This window comes from Alligator mississippiensis, chromosome 5 (assembly GCF_030867095.1).
Source record: "Alligator mississippiensis isolate rAllMis1 chromosome 5, rAllMis1, whole genome shotgun sequence".
In the NCBI taxonomy this organism is placed as follows: Eukaryota; Metazoa; Chordata; order Crocodylia; family Alligatoridae; genus Alligator; species Alligator mississippiensis.
Window position 1 is genome coordinate 64,770,830 of NC_081828.1, and position 18,121 is coordinate 64,788,950.

General features: G+C 40.9%; 1 protein-coding gene across 4 annotated transcripts in view; it reads right to left on the reverse strand.

Annotated features, from left to right (window-relative positions):
- The window catches only part of KCNT2 (potassium sodium-activated channel subfamily T member 2), a 369,322-nt gene that overhangs the window by 130,756 nt on the left and 220,445 nt on the right, over nucleotides 1–18,121 (reverse strand). For all 4 annotated transcript variants that reach the window (XM_059728413.1, XM_059728415.1, XM_014610366.3 and 1 more), the window contains exon 13: nucleotides 13,434–13,497. In XM_059728413.1, coding sequence (XP_059584396.1) covers nucleotides 13,434–13,497 — 64 coding nt within the window. The remainder of the gene's footprint in view (nucleotides 1–13,433; nucleotides 13,498–18,121) is intronic.

The window sequence follows — 18,121 nt, forward strand, 5'->3', positions numbered from 1 at the left end:
AGTGGATATGTTGACTTTGTTTTTTCACCAGTGTTAGGATTGGTTTACTGTAGACAGGTAAAAATGAATAAGGAAACATTATATGACAGTGATAAACTAGCTGTGACCCTGACCTGTTCATTTTCATAATTTCTAACAATGGGGTTTCATTAAATATATATATTTTTTGTAAAGAAGCTGCAATGTTGAGTTTGGAGTGTCAGTTAAACTTAATTTAGATAATATTAGCCTTTTTTACCTAAGTCATTTGTTTTGAACATAGGTGTCAAAACAAGTTGTTCCAATGACTTTCCAGTTGATACAAAGAACTGAAAGCTAAGACATTTTAGGTTTTGTATCTTTGATTTGTGTTTTATTTGTTTTTTCAATGGTTTAACTTTATTCCTCAAATAGGATTAATTTAAATTATTTCAGATAGTAGTGATAAACAGAGCATGCTAAATATTCCTATTAAAACACACCCTTTGGTGGACTTCTAACTTTTGACTCATAAGGAATGAGGAGAATTGATGTTGAGAATGAAACCAAACATGAATTAATCCCAAAGATTATCAGTCACATCTAAGAGTCTTTTCATGAAACTATGAGCAATTGCAGAGTTGAATGTAGCATTCAGTGATTATTGCCCAAGGAATCCCAATACATTTCCAGGATAACTATTTTTGTAACTATTTTAACACTAAATAGTTTACAGCTAGAAATCTTTTGTTTCACATCATTAAAAAGTGCTAATATTCATATATTAAATTTCAATACATTACTTTTGAAATAAAAATCTATTTTCATTTATTTCAAAACTAAAAAGAGCAATTAAGAGCTATACACAGGAAACATCACTGCTGCTCAAAATGCTTTGTTTGGTCATAAAATTGGCACTGTTAGAACAGAGGATAGAGTGATTCATTATGTTTGCAGTCTCAGCAATAAAGAAAGCTTTCAGCCTCTTGAATATAAGGGGAAATTTCTGCCAGAAATAATATGTAATTGACATTTTTCAATCACAATAAGGTAATGTCAACTGAAGTGGTAGTAAACCTTTTTTTTTTTTTTTAAGTAATAGAATGGTGTAGTAAAAGTCAGACATTCTGTAGGTAGTTTTTCAGATTTGTTTCAAAATATTTTTGTTCAGTTAACTCTTTCATGAAGTTATAAAAATGGTTGTGCTTCAAGAATCTTCCCGCGCAATTCCTTTTCATTTTTTTACCTGTTCAATAAATCCCCACATCAGCAATTGCCAGCACTATATTGCAAACATTCTCTTAGCTTGCAAATACATCCAGCAGGCATAGTTAATTCCTTTTCCAATAGGAGGTAACCTGCCATGCCATGTATGGTCTGTGTTCTTAATGCTTTGTCCCTTGTGAGATTAAAATTCTAAACTTTTTCATTTAGAGTGTAGAGTTGGCTCTGCAACAAACCAAATGACTACCTGTATTTCAAAGTTCTTCATGGGTGTTCTCATTAGCAGGAATCTTGACTTTCAGACTGAACTGATTAACGGAATTGGAGCAGTGACTAAGAATTTCAGGCTATTACAGAAATTTGTGTGGAATAACAGCAAACTATCAGCTAAGATGAAGATGCAATTTCCTGTGGGCAACTTCCAGAAACAAGTATTGGAGAGTCCAATGAAGGGCTATGCTCTTTTTGACCTGAAGCTCACAAATAGGAAACAGTTGGTGGGGAATGTAGTAGCTGATAATAATTTACGCAATAGTGACCATGAGATTGACTGAGTTCAGGAGCCTGAGGAAAGAAAGAAAGAAGAGCAACAGAGTATGGATCCTGGACTTCAGAACAGCAGACTTTGACTCACTCAGAGAACTCATGGGCAGAATCCCCTGGGAGGCCAGTCTGAGGGGGAAAAGAGTCCAGGAGAGCTGGTTGTACTTTACAGAAACCGTACTGAGGATGCAGGAACAAACCATCTTGATGTGTAGATATAGTAGAAGACCAGCTTGACTCATTTTCTGTCATATCTTCATTGAGCTAAAAACACAAAACGGAAGCTTATAAGAAGCATAAACTTGGACAAACGATGATGGGGGAGTATTAGAGTATTGCAGGCAGGTATGAAATCAGGAAGGCGAAAGCACAATTGGAGTTGCAGCTAGCAAGGGATGTGAAGGATATCAAAAAGCGTTTTTACAAGTATGTCAGCAATAAAAAGAAGAAGATCCGGGAAAGTGTGGGTCCTCTACTAAATGGGGGAAGCAACCTAGTGATAGATGAGGTAGAAAAGACTGAAGTACTCAATGCCTATTTTGCCTGAGTCTTCACAGGCAAGGTGAGCTCCCAGACTACTGCACCTGGAAGCACAGTTTGGGGAGGAGTTGAGCAGCCACCAGTGGCAAAGGAACAGGTTAGAGACTAACTATTTAGAAAAGTTGAATGTGTATGAGTCCATGGGTCTGGATGGGACGTGCCTGAAGGTGTTGTGGTAATTGGCCAATGCAATAGCAGAGCCACTGGCAATCATATTTGAAAATTCATGGCAATCAGGAGAGGTCCTGGATGATTGGAAAAGGGCAAATCATGCCAATCTTTAAGAAAGGGAAAAAGGAGAATCCAGGTAGCTACAGACCAATCATCTTCACCTCAGTCCCTGAAAAAGTCATAGAGCAGGTCTTCAAAGAATGCATGTCTCAGCACTTGGAGGACGAGGTGATGAGGATGCATCTGGAATACTGCTTCTGGTTTTGGTCCTCCACTACAAAAAGAATGTAGAGAAATTTGAGACAGTCCAGCAGAGGGTAATGAAAATGGTTAGAGGGAACTGGATGTATTTAGTGTGGAGAAGAGAAGACTGAGGGAGGATTTAATGGCAGCCTTCAACTACCTAAAGGGTGATTCCAAAGAGGATGGAGCTAGACTGTTGTCAGTGGTGGCAGATAACAGAACAAGGAGAAATGCATTCAAGTTGCATCAAGGGAAGTTGGGGTTAGATATTAGTAAGAACTTTCTCACTAGGAGGGTAGTAAATCACTGGAACAGGTTACCCAGAGAAGTAGTGGATGCTCCATCCATGGAGGTTTTTAAGACCCAGCTAGACCAAGCTTTGGCTGGGATGATTTAGTTGGGACGGGTCCTGCTTTCAGCAGAGGGTTGAATTAGATGACTACCTGAGGTCCCGTCCAACCCTAATTTTCTATGGATCTACACAAATCTTGTGTAGACGGCAAATCTTGTGTGCCGTCATCCCTGCTTTATGGTTCACAAACAGGGACTACATATGCTAGGCATATCAAGAGTCTGAACAGCTTCAACATGAGATGTCTGCCTAAAATAAAGTGGGAAGACAGAATACCAAACACAGAGGTACTGGAGCATGCAGGACTGACAGTTAGAAACCACTTTCAAGAAGAGGAGGTAATGATGGATCAATTCTGTCAAGAAAATGGGAGAAGACCGTATCCCAAAGAATATTTTGTATAGTGAGATTTGAGACAGCCTCTATGGTGGTACCACGATGTGTGCAAAGTGATATGAAGTTGTTCAACATTAACTTAGAAAGCTGGGAGGAGCACACAAATTCCGTCTGTTCTGAAGGGACTATCTGGCAGTGGGTGCAGCTCAGCATGAAGTGGCTTTGATCCAGAGGATGGAAGCAAAATGACAAAGAAGTGTGCTATAAATTTGGACTCCAACTCAGACAACATATGGATCTGTGAAACTTGTAATAAGCGGTGTTACTCTTGAATTGGGCTTGTCAGCCACAAATGCATTCATCAGGAATCTGACTAGACCTCTTACATGTACACCATGCTCCAGGGGATTGACAGTTGCCTACATATATAGGCCATTTTGCAATGCAGGATGTGGAAGAGCTTGGGAGGTGGATGTAGGCCAGGAGTAGAAAATCCATTTGGTACTAGATCCATTAGCTAAACTTTTTGTAGAGGAACAAGGCAACCACCAAAGGGGATTACATAGCCTTCAGGTTTCCTCTGCAGGTATTGTGTACACTTCTCCACTGTTCTTTGCAACTTTGATAAAATCTTTTTCCTCAAGCCCTAGAGGGATTTGAAATTATTATGATACATCAGATATCAGTATTATTTCCTCTGTTTAATATAATTAAGCAAAATGTATAGCTTTGGTTTAATAAAAAATAGAGTTTTAATGCATCAGTATTATTCTCATGAGTAAGATAAGGTAACCTTTTTCACTGATAAACTAGGAGTGTACCAATCAGTATCTATCTATCTATCTATCTTGCTTTTCTCCAAAGTTATAAATACAATTTTTCTGTTTTCTTTCAAATATTAGTCCAACCTTTTCTTCACATTTTAGTTATTCTTTCAAAAGTATTTCCGCTTAGTAGCTTAAAGTTACCTGTCAAGAACTGTAATAAGTAATGTTTATTAAAAACAAAACACACATTTGACATATATTTAATAAAAACTGTGTGAAGAAAACATAACTGAGCTACTCTAGATATAAAATATTTTTAGAAGATTCTTATTAAAGGAGGAAACTCTTAAAAGTTAAGATTGATAACCATTTAGAGTGTTTGCAATTTTAACATATGATGAACATGTGTTCCCACAAAATATTCTGTAGCTCCTTTTCTTAATGCTCTCTTTATAATGTTCCTGGATCTACAGGAATTGACCCTCCTAAATATTTATAAAATTTCTAGATAGGAATATTTCACAAGGTAACATCAGTGCATTACCAAAGCAACTTCTCTTCATATCACCAATATGACTTGCTATTACATTTTTCTTTTTTTTCCCTACATAGTTGACTTGTTGGCAGTGTAGGGTAACTTCTGCATTCAAAACTGGTTTTCTTCACTCAAGTTTATTTCACTTATTTATTCTCTCAAATTCCAGCAAAGAAATTAGCCACATACCCCATTTTAACAGATATGATAGATATGATAGATATGATTACCACAGATAAATTTTATACACAAGAAACAGCTACTCCAGAATTACAAAGTCATTCTTTGAAAGATACTCTTTCTCCTGTTTATAAGTGGTCTAAAAAAACAGCATGTCTCAGCTGAAAAAATGTCTAATGAGGGACTCCTACTTTGCTTGTAGGCATGGAGAGCAGTGTAGCTCCTTTTGAAGATGCCAGCTTTTCAACTTTCTTGTTGTTTCAAGTTCTAGTACCGTTCACTAGATTAGGAGTAACACAAATACTTTGCTAAGCCATGAACCTTGGAGCCTGGGCACTCAAGATCCCAGACTCCTAGCTCTGTGTCAAGTAATCTGGAAACTCTGAAAACCCCAATGCCAACAAAGGTTCCCAACTGCTGAGATGAGAACTGAAGTGCTGGATACACAATACACTACCACTAATGTAGCCTAGGCCCCCTACAAGACAAACTAGGGCAATTAGTGACAGATAGAGGGGGACAAAGCTGAGCTCTTCAATGTGTTTTTTGCCTCTGTATTCCTGAACTCAGATCTGGACAAATCTCCCAATTGGATCATAGACAGGCATAAAGGGGAAACCAGCCCACCAACTGTTAGCACCGACTTAGTGAAGAAACACTTGGAAGGACTGAATGTGCTTAAGTCAGCAGGCCCGGATGATCTTCATCCAAGGGTACTGAAGAAATTGGCCTGTGTCATAGCAGAGCCAGTAGCATAGCTGTCTGAGTACTTTTGGTGCTCAGGTCAGGTCCCGGAGGACTGGAAAAGGGCCAATGTGGTCCCAATTTTCAAAAAGGAGAGAAAGGAGGATCTGGGTAATTATAGATGGGTTAGTCTCACCTTTATCCTCAGGAAAACCTTTGAAAAAATTATTAAGGATCACATTTGTGGGAGTCCAGTAGGGAAAGCAATGTTAAGGGGCAACCAGCACAGATACATAGTAGGTAGATCCAGCCTGACTAACCTTGTTTCTTTTTATGACCAGGTCACAAAATGTTTAGACGCAGGAATCAAGGTGGATATCATATAGTTGTTTTTTAAGAAGGCCTTCAATATAGTATCTCATTATATTCTCATAGAGAAACTGAGCAACTGTGATGTAGATAATTACATGGTCAGGTGGGTGAAAAATTGGCTTAGGGGTCACACTCAGAGTGTGGTGGTGGATGGGTTGGAAAAATGTGGGCAGTGGAGTCCCACAAGGCTCAGTCCTTGGACTGGTACTGTTCAATGTCTTCATCAGTAACTTGGATGTGGAAAGCACTCTGTCCAAATTCTCAGATGATACCAAATTATGGGGTAAAGTTAACACACCAGAAGTTAAGGAAGGAATCCAGGTGGATCTGAAGACAGACTGGAAAGCTGGGAGGAATAGAATAGTATGCAGTTCAATAAGGACAAATGCAAGGTGCTGCACCTAGGAAGAAGGAATCACCAGTATGCTTATAGGCTGGGGGAGGACCTTCTCAGCAGCACAGCAATGGAAAGGGATCTTGGAGTCACTGTTGACTTCAAGATGAACATGAGTTATCAATGTGACAAAGTGATCAGTAAAGCTAACCACAATTTATCATGTATTAGCAGGTGCATGACAAACAGGTCGAAGGAGGTGATACTTCCCCTTTACGTAGCATTGGTTAGGTCACAGTTGGAATACTTTATCCAATTTTGGGCATCACAATTCAAGAGGGATGTGGACAACCTCAAGAGGGTTTAGAGGAGGGCCACTCGTATGGCTAGGGGCCTGTACGACAAGGCCTATGAGGAGAGATTGAGGACCCTGGATCTCTTCAGCCTCTGCAAGAGAAGGCTGAGGGGTGATCTTGTGGCTGCCTACAAATTCATCGGCAGGGGTGGGGGAAGGGGGATGGGATAGCAAGGAATAGGAGATGCTCTGTTTACCAGGGCACCCCTTATAGTAACTAGGAACAACAGCTACAAACTGATGGAGAACAGACTTAGATTAGACATCAGGAAGAACTTTACTGTAAGGGTTGCTAAAATCTGGAATGGGCTTCCAAGGGAGGTAGTGCTCTCCCCTACCTTGGGGGTCTTTAAGAGGAGGCTAGTCATGCACCTGGCTGGGGTCATCTGGCCCCAGCGCTCTTTCCTGCCCAGGGCAGGGGATTGGACTCAATGATCTACCAAGGTCCCTTCCAACCCAAACAACATGTATGAATCTATTAACTTAAATTTGTTTTGTAAACTTATGTAAATTACCCAAGTGCCTGTCGCTGACAAGGGACCAGCTCTACTGGAGTAACTGCTACAGTGGAAACAATTACAGTGCCAGCTAATAGCTAAAAAGGTAGCTAGTAATAGCCCATTTGAAAAAATGGCTACCCCTGGATAAAAAGTTAACATATGAAACTGCACTGACTCAACTCACATGGGTGTGAACTTGCCTGTGATAGCTCTTTACCTGTGTGTAGTAAGTTAAATTGATTTAATGCTAAACGAGAAGACGGCATACCAGTTATACTAGTATAAATGTGTCATGTATCCAGGTCCTCTGATCTGACTAAAGCTTGCATCTGCCCTTAATTTCCAGGAGATGGAATTTCTTGGGTCCTGAGTTGTCCAACAGATGAGTTGGAAAGAAACCAGAAAGTTTCATCAGAAGTTTATTGAAACTAATATGTTATCATGAAACATTTCAGTTTCAATAATGCAGGGTTTTTTTTGGCAAAACACCAGTCATAAGATAAAGCAGTTCTAGTGGTAAAACATAAGAAACTGGCTCTGATCGTGTGCAAACCTTCTCAAATATCATGTTTTTAACATTCATCCATAAAATGCATCCTTTGAATATGAATTTCCAAACTGAAGGCTGATACTCAGTTGGTTAATTCTTATTCTTATAACCCACCACACTTTTATAACCCCTTCCACTTGTCATTCTTCCAAACAATCTTCTTGTTTGCTTTCCTGATATTTCAGTTAACAAAAATGAGGTAAAAGTGTATCAGTCCCACCCAACTATATTAAGTGGAGAAAAAAAATAAGAAATTGTAATCTTGCACTCTGTATGAAATTCATCAAGTTTATACAAGGCAAAACTGTTATAAAACACACTATATCAGGCTGGTAGTATATTACTAATATTTTGCACAGTCATAAACTTTCACAAAAGATGAAGATCATTCTAGAATCAAGTCCTCAGACTATAGATTACAAAAAAAAAAATCCCTCAATAAGTGAGCATTGGTTCAGGGAACTTTCTGAGAGGCAGGGAAGAGTGAGGTACAGCAGTGAATTATTGAGTCAGGGCAGTTCTCTTGTGTGTGAGCAACACACAACTCAGCACCCAACCACTGAAGGGGAAGTGTTGGTATAAGCAGTGCCGCCACGACAAGGCCCTTCCCCATAGGCACTGGTTATAGGGGCGGGGGAAATCTTTACAACAATATTATAATATTCAAAGTAACAGGAAATAGAAGCATGACTTGGGTTTCTTTGTCATAGCTTGGCATAAAGGGAAAAAGCCTCTTTCATAAGCACATATTACTAGTTAAATAGCTAGTCACCCAATAAAGGTAACTTGAGTGTTGCTTTAATAGCATTTGCCTTTTTGGATGCTAGCTGTCCTGGCTATACATAAATAAATGCTGTCAGTTATTAATCCTGGAAGATGTGTGTTGAATGTGCTAGCTTAATTTCTATTTATTTTCTTTCAGGGAAAAGTGGCCCCTCAGGAAAAAGTCTGCTTGAAGGGAAATGCAGTAATCCAAAATGTCTCTGGATTACTGCATTTCAAGAAGGAAGTGATAGCTGGAATGGATGAAGGGTCTAGATGGCCATTTGAAGTTCTGGATCATGATGTCTGTTGCCACCTCCCCACTTCTCCTCTCCCTCCCCCCCACCCCCAACAGCTTCGTTTGGACTATGGTCTAAAGATGTTCTTCCTTGGTAGAAACCTTGAGGAGAATAACAATACAAACACCATTTGTCCTTCCCCTGAAGAATACAACTGGAATACAGATGCCTCTGCTGATAATAAAGGGTTTTGTCACACATTTTCTTGTAACAGTTCCAAATCATTGGAATGCAGTGACCTATTAAAGTTAGCACATATTAGGAGATAATCCTCAGCTGACAGGAAACAACTTACAACATGACAAGGGCATTTAACACATATTAAAGTGCTTGACCATGTGCCTGCTTGAATTTTAACTGCACTTAGTGGGTGCCTATACACAAGCAGACTCAATTAATCAATTCATCATTTGGTCAATTTTCAAGTAGATCAGACCTATCGATTAATTGATTAATCTAGTCTACTGAAGCGTGGTAATTACTGCACTCCAGCAGACTTCAGTGTCTCATGTATCAGCGTTCCCACATTGAAAAATGGCAGTGGGGGCACTTTAACTGAAGCTTATCCAGGGATGCTGGTGCTTTTCCAGAGAAGCTTGTCCAGAAGATACTCCGGGTGCTTTAATTAGAAATGCTCAGTAAGTGTTAATTTGAATGTGCAATACTAATCAAAGGGTAAAGATTCAAAACCTGTTGCAAGAATGCAGGGGAATCAGGCCCCCTATTTGCAAAGTAGTTAGAAAATGATAATTAGCCAAATTATTCTAGACCTTAGATTTAGTGGTTAAAAAATTGAATTTAGCTTAGTTACTAGTATATTTTATATGCCATTTATTGAAGCTTCCTTAACAAACAGTCGTGACTACCCAGATATTTGTAGATACTACAGCACCTGAGTCACAGAGCATAGTACATACTGAATATCTGATCTACTTGAAAATTGCCCAGACTTATTTAGTTTTCTATCCAGTACCTTTTGCTGTTAAAAGCTGAATTGAATTCATGATGCTGCTGCTAGTTTTAGAACCACGAATATGCTGGTAGGTGCACAAGTTCAGATTTTCAGCGATATCAGTGTAATTCCAATTTTCACTCTGAAAATCAGGATTTATATTTTCTTTGCTTTGAGTTACTATACTTTTTTGCAACATGTCTAAATATCTAAAATGTAGACATGTGTAAAATGTAATAGTAAAAGCTAGCCAGCAAATACCTTTATTAAAATGAGCCACTAAAGAAGCATTTATGTCAGTTTGGTTAACATCTTTTCCTCTTGCTGCCTATGCCCCACTTGTAATTTCCTGTTCCTTAATGCTGGGTCCCTGATAAAATTGCTTGAAAAGGATTTGCTTAAGTGGCTAGTAGCTGGGATTGTAGAGCTGAAAGAATGGTTTGACAATCCAAGCAAACTTTCTTTTTCACTCCACAAAATACTGATTTAGCAAGTCTTAAAGCTTTCTACATTCTTCTGTTCCTCTATAACACTATTAACTAAGTGTTAATAGTGTAACTATTAACACTTTTATATTCTGTTATAAGAACAGTAGGTTAAGGGGATTTAAATATTACTGCCTGGCTCAAGTTTCTTAGATCTTATTAGATTTTTCCTGGGTTCTTGGAAATGGCAAGGAAATGTATTAGTCTAGGGCTGTTCAATTTCTGAGCAGATTGGGGCTGAATGCTGTATGGGCCATGGGACCCCTGGCCTACACAGACTCCATGGTTCCTGGCTGTCCAGGCTACATGGGCTGAGCTGCCCCAGGGGTAGGGGCAGGAAGCAGAAGGCAGTGGAGAGAGACCCCAGAAGCAACAGAAAGTGCAGTTTGAGGAGGTATGGCAGCCCAAGCAGGAGCCAATAGGCCAAAAAGTTAATCACTCACTGGCTGCGTGTAGTCTGTGGGTAGGACAGTACTCTGAGTCTACTGAAATCTAGATCACATGCAAATACTTTTAATTTTCTCACAGGATTTTTTAATACTGTATCTGTTTAAATTATCAACTATTAATAGCCTCCCATCACTACTAACTGATACCAAATTAAGGGAAATAATTCATAAAAATTATAAATCATTAATTATATACTCTCCATTAAAAATAATTAATTAATTATATACTCTTACCTCTCTTTATATTTGGGAATTGACCATTTTATCAAATGTGTTAGTTGTTTGAAATTATTTATCAAATCATTTCTAAAAATAACTTCTGCAGCTAGTTTTGGAGCAGTTCACAGTGGGTATTTGATATTTGAGTTGTTTTATAGAAACACAGACAAGACAGGGTTCCTCTGCCATCAAATCTAGTCCCCTCCATTATTAATCTAACTGGTCACATCTATAAGAGACATTTACTGCAGAGCTACTTAATTAGCTCAGCAGCAAAACATAACCATCTACATGTGCAGCCAGATTAGGGTACAGTAAACTAATTAACTTTGCTGTAGGTTAGTACTTGTAACCACATGTACTATCCTATGGTGGTGTTCTTTAGTGTGCAGAAATGCACACGTAGACAAGGTTCTCTCTAAACTGCGCGAGTGCGCGGCCACACACAATAAAAAATGTTGTCGCGCAGTAACTTTTTAATGTCGCGCACCGGGGCTGGAGCGGGACACTTACTACTCGGCTGCGCGGGGGCTGCTCCGCTCTACCTTGCTCCTCACTGACATTCCCGCGGGGAGGGAAAGCACAGCCCTGGCTGGAGCAGCCAGTGAGAGGCTGAGCTGCTGATCAGTAGACAATCATCGCCCCCGCCATTTCCTCCTCCGTGCCTGCAGTGAAAAGCAGGCAGAGGCTCCTCCCCAAGGCAAAGCAGGGGCAGGGACCAAGCCGGGCACCGCATGGGTTCCACTGGCTCCAGGGAACTGCTCCGGTCCCCAGCCCCTTCAGGCAAGCTTCTCCCCACGCCCCGCCGGCTTCACCCTAATCTTAGCTTTCATCCCTGTGCCACAAAATCCCACAGCTCCTGCGCCAAAGCCCAGCAACCCCATGGGTCTTCCGCGTTCTGCCTGCTCCCTGCCTCCACGCCTTGCTGCAGCCTTTTAAAGTGATGCTATGTGCCTTGCTCCCTGATCTGCCCAGCGGTGGGATGCACATGGCGCCACGCCGCTTTCAAAGGCTGCAGTGAAGCACGGAGGTGGAGAGCAGGTAGAGTGCAGCCTGCATGTGGGTCCAAGAGACATGACAGGGAGGTACACACACTTCATGTAACAGAGATACTGGAGACAAAGTCAGCTCTTTGGTAACTGAAGGCAGAGAACTCAAATGCTTGCCCGTATTTAAGTATTAATTAAGTCTTAATCCTGGCCACATCAACATAATTACAAGGTAGCATGTGGGTATTACAGCTAGTTTCTTCTATTATTTACAACAATGCAAATTAAAAGCAGAATTGGGCCTTTAAAGAAAAAACATCTAACAACATAATAAATAGACTAAGATGAATATTAAAGAATGCATCTGGTACACAGTGTAATATTAAATATTAAAGGGGGAAGCAGGACCAATTCGGGAATGGACTGAAGCAGTGTACTCACGGACCAAAGTGGTGTGCTCATGGACTGAAGCGGGGTGCTCATATATCGCTACACCTTAGAGGGAACATTGCATGTAGATACTGATGGAGTTGGATGGGGCACGAGGGTGCATCACTGCAGGGCTCAGTGCATCCTCGTAGCCCAGTCAACCCCTCTGCAGCATGCTGAGGCAAGACAGAGCAGCCCCAGGCTGGCAGGCTGACTCAGCAAGTCCCCTGCCAACTGAAGCTACTCTGACCCAGCTCAATGTGCTGCAGTTCCAGGCACATGTATAAATGCAGCACCCAGAAGCAATGAACTCTTATGCAATATGTGCCAGAGTTTATTTCATCACATTAATTTTACATGTAGATGTACCCACAGATACCAAGAACTACTACTTCAAACCCTCACACGTAACTACAAAGTGCAATGAAAAGGAACCAATGCCAAGGTAAAAGTAGGGAGGATGAGCAAACTGCCAATGTTCTGCCATTGCAATGACAGAAAAATAATTGATTAATACATGTTCAGAAAATCCTAGGAAAATAACCATGTTCCACTTTTAGTGGAATCATGAGTTCTTTTCCCTGATTGGATGACTGTAACTCTTAAAATCGGCATTTTTTCTTTGTGTGTTTGTTTGTTTAGAGATAACAATTTGCAGATAATCCCAGAACCTTCAGTAAAGGTACTCTTGGAGGCAGTGAACTGAGCCCAGTATATTCACTGAACTTTGTAATACTACTCAGATACAAAGGGGAAAAAAAAACAAAAACGTTTAAAATAGCAATAATATATTTTACACTGCATAAAGATGAGTTTGATATAGTACAAAACGTCATACAATGTATATATAATAATGCTTTATTTTTTTCTATATTTTTGTTTCTTTTCATTTGTATAAATCTGACCTTAATTATAGTGCTTACAGCATCAGCTCTTGAGGAAATAGTAAGTTACGTAATATTGTATATACCATGCTGTTGCATCCTGTTTCATAAATATATGGCATTTAGAGTCTATGAAAATTAATGGAAATTTTGTAGAGTATGTGTGTAAATAGAATGAAAGCCATGACTTCTAGTTTAGACAGAATAAGCCCCATCATTCATTAGAGAGATGCATGGCAATGGATGCTTATTCCTGTAAACAATACTGTAAGCACAAACAGTATGTGCACACATTCTTATGGATATTTTTAAAGAACTTACAGCTGCTGTCCTGTCCACCTCACACCGGCTACTCAGAATGAAACAGGCTTCGGCATCATCCATTCTAAAAGCAGATGGAAAAATCAAAAACTATCAGACAACAATATATATATATATATATATATATATATATATATATATATATATTCAGACATGTGCTACTGTCATCTATGGCATTGGTTCTCAACATTTTTTGTACTAGGACCCATTTATAAACATTGATAGCCAGTCCCAACCCAGTTCCCCTCACTCCTGACCCATGCCTCCCCACCAGGCCCCAGCCCCTCAGTGTGTGGGGCAAGGGATGGGTGTGTGTGGTAGAGTGGGATGTGTGTGAGGCACGGAGAGCCCAAAACAGGCCCTTGCAGGCTGGAATTCTACCAGCCTGCAAGGGAAAACCCATGGTTTCCCACATTTTTCTCTTTTAAAAGTGAATTCATTTTTAAAGTTTGTTCATGACCCTTTCATATATTCTTGTGACCTGCTTTTTGCAACCATGGGGTTGAGAAATGCTGATCTATTGCAGCAATTCAAATGTACACATTTCATAAATGCTTACTATGGACTTTTTATAGCAACTGTTCATGATACCTTTATGCCCAAGGCTAGCCCATCCTATCCTGAAGATCCTATGGCCACAGGGGACCCCGCAGCCAAGGGGCCATGCCCCACTTGCCCCCCGCTACCTGTGCCATGTTTAAAGGACTCAATGCAGGCAGGGAGCCCATTCCCAGCCGAGCTCCTGCCTCGGTCCCGGGAAGGGAACCCAGCCATCCTCAGCACATGCTACCCCCTCCCACGCTCCCTGCAGCAGAGCCCACATGTGTGCAGCCCAACCCCGACTATTTATTTCAGTGAGTTTATACTGCAATTAACCACAATTTTGATTTTTCAATACATCAGGGGGCCCCAAAACTATACCTTGCAGGGGGCCCCAAAAAATTGTGGGCCAGCCCTGTTTATGCCTAGGAACCCTTACTCCATTACTGGCTAGAAAGTATGAGTGTGAGTTTGAGGGGGAGGAAATGGAGAGAGCCTTTTAAAGCCAGGACTTTTGCAACCAGAAGGGTAGAGCAAGAGGCTACTTAAGCCCAGAACTGAGAGGAGACAGGCAGTCTGACCCAGATACTACTAGAGAAAGAAGCTGTTTTACATGAACAATGAACTGGGATAGGCCCAGAAAGGCTGGAGCTAGATGTAGCCAGCTAGATAGAGGGTAAGGCTTAAGAAAAAGGCACCTCAGGAGCTTTTAGTGTTTATTTGAAACTGCTCACGTGTTTTGTTTATTTTGGACAAGGAATACTCCTGGCTTCAAAAGCCTTGCTGCAAGGAATTGGATGGATAGATAAGGGAGAAGGGAGGGTATTGAGGGCACTTGGGTAGAATGCATGGTATGTAGAGTCCCAGGAGACAGATAGGAAAGTTGACAGCCCTAGTTAGCTGAACTGGACTTGACAATGCCAAGGAACTGATGTGGGCTTGACAAGGCCTGCGGACCAATGTTGGCTCAATGAGACCTGGGACCTGAGTGCAGCTTATTAAGGACTGGGGATTGAGTTGATGCTTATTAAAGCCTAAGAACTGAGAGAGGCGAATGTAAGGCCTGACAATTTATGTGCAGCTGACAGCCTGGAGGCAAGCTTGCGCGGGGGAACTGAGGAACCAGACAGAAGCCAAGAACACTGCTTTCATCATGGGAGATAAGCAATTGACTGCTGTGTAGAGGCTCACCAGGCAGTGTTCTTAACTGGGTCAGACTTGAGATGGTCCATATGATAACAATATGGAGAGAGGCACCCAAGGCGTTATTCTGGGAGAACTGAGGGCTGACTCCCAATAAATATGTAAGGCCAAACCATTGCAAACAAAACCAGGGTGGCCAGTGGGATGCTGAAGTGAAAAGCAGGGTCAGTCTGATTGCCAGAAGATGTCAGACGGACTTAGAACATTGGTCCTGTCAAACTTAGAAATGTCTTAGGCCAAAGTTTTAGGTTCCCTGTGTTCATATGTTTTCTAAAAGTCAGTGGTTGCTGTGTTTGTCCATATAGCGGCTACACGGAAATACATGATGGATTTCGACATTACATGCTAGGCTGAGGTTTGCTCCTTTCGACCTGTGTATTGCTATTCATATCACTGGAGTTAAACAAGTGAAACCAAGAACAGAATTATGCAGGGTTATATTTACTAATCTGGGATTCTGGGATTCTCGTAAACCTGAATGTCAAGTTTATATCAGTTGCATCAATTACATCAGTGCAAAATGAGGCACTGCTTCTGTATGTACTTCATGTGATTTTTATTTTACTAATATAAGCTATCCCATCATTGTTTTTTGCAACTTGACACAACGGCAGGGCCATCCAACTTTTAAGTGGCTGGAGGCCCTGTGAGCCACACAGCAGGGGCTACACATTGTTCAGGCTGAACCACTGTGAGCCACAGACCATTCAGCATGCAATGTGGGCACCCTCCACACTGCACCACACATGTGTCCTGGCTTCAGCCACAGCTCTCCAACAGTGGACTTCCCCCACTGTACTGTGAACTTCCCTGTGCTTTGCTATCTCCTGAGGTGGGGTTAGGAAGTGGAAGCCAGTAGAGGGAGGAGGAGTCCAGTGATCCTGGCTGCTACTACAGCCAGTGATGGGAGGGGTGACAGCTTGGTTGGAGCCTGTGACAGGACTCAAATTAATCCCTCATAGGCCCCATGGCAGTTGTGGGCCCTGAATTGGACAGCTCTGCACTGGGGTAGTGGCATTACATTATAAGTTTCACATCATGACTTCAATGGCATTATTCGTATGCATAACATTAAATACATGCATAAATGGCCACCAAAGGGGCCCAAATATCATAATTTAGAATCCAAGAAAATAGAAGAAGGTTATCTGTTCACTGATATTGATAAATTGCAGCACAAATTTGAGGTATTTATGAATAGTGGTTTTAAAGAAGGTGAGGCATTAGATGGACTATATCAAATTAATTGCTTTGCATTCATATATTTCTATTTTTCATTGCTATGTACTTGAACGTCACAAAGATTATTTTTCCAGATTAACATTCTGAATTATAATTCAATAGACATTGAAATATAAAATATAAATATATTAATGGAATTAGACACTAGAACAACACAGCATTTTGGTCCATTAAAAACTGTATTCAATAGGCTACACTGTGGACTGCCCTCTGCTGTACTGTGCTACCTCCTGGGGTGGCAGCAGGAAGTGGCATGCACTTGTGGCATGGCAGGAGGTGCGATTGTGCGGATCACTCATTAGATCATATTGCACCTTATTGCCAGCTCAGGGGGAGCCCAATCCTGGGTAAGTTCAAAGCCATAGAAAAAAGGCTCACAGCACAGCCATGACAGATTCCAATGATTCTGTGAGTTCTGCTAAATATCTTGTCACAAAGACATGAAAAAGGTAGGAAGGAAGCAGGTTTACAAGGAGTTTCTTCCAAGCATGGGAACAAAGGTGCTTGTTTAAAAATTTAATGTAGTTAGATGGCATAATGGGCTATTAAAAGGTGAGAGTTAATTTCTCAGTACTGAATAACAGAGAGTAGGTAGGATGAAGATAAACTATGAAGGGTCTTAATAGTGAATATTTTATTTTTGATAAAGCTTGTAGACTTTATCTGCTAACCAAGGCATTCACTGAGATCCTGGGGATGTATTTCAGTAAGCAGGGATACCATGATTTCCCTGCTTATGAAGGTGCAGCCCTGGAGAAACAGGGGGAATTGGGGTCACATTTCTGTAAGTGGAGAAAGCTATGCAGGCATTCCTAGCGATTGAGGGGCCTCATCCTGCCCAGAAAGTCTTGGGGTGAGCAGGATCAGGGCAACTGAAGAGTTTAGGCATGATGCATTTATGCCTGCCCATGATCTCCTGCCTTAAAGCAAACAGGTATCTGCCACAATAAAGTGGCACAAATTATTACTACATTTTGTTGCAACCGCATTCTGATGCAACAAAGGGTATGGGCATCTATTTTCTTTAGCTTTTTGCAGCTATAAACATTTTTTGGGGGGTGGTACAAAGTCAAAGCCTGTTTCCACCCTTGGAGATGTTATGTGGAAAGAATCTGAAAGACTAAGCCTACAGTGGGGACCTAGAGACTAGTCAGAATCAATGATGCCCAGGTCATGGGCCTGAGACACAGGTGAAATGGTGGTTTTATCCACAGTGATTAAAAAGAGGTCTTGCGAAGGGCTATGGAGGAGGATTGCATTCTGATTTAGCCACATTGAGCTTGAGCTGATGGCTAGACATCCACAAGCAGAGACTAAAGAGTCTGACCAAGACTTTAGTTTGAACAGTAGGTCTGGAATAAAGAAGTAGAATTACAGAGCTGGTGCTTGCATTTGAGTCTGTAGATGTGATTACCTGGAGATAAAGTACAGAAAGGAAAGAGAATAGAACCAATGGCAGGGCGCTATGGAATTTGAATGCAAAGGGAGGCCATGAGCAAGCTCTTCTAAAGGAGGAATAATTACAGAGTTTGAAGGAGAATCAGTCACAAAAGGAAAAGCTTTCAAGAAAGGGACATGGCCGATTGTGTCAAAGGTGTCTGACTGGTAAGGGAGAATGAGAATGAAGTGGCAGTTTTGAGATTTGGCTAGGTACAAGTCACATGTATGTTAAAAGCCTGGTTCTTTCCTTGATCTTGGCATTT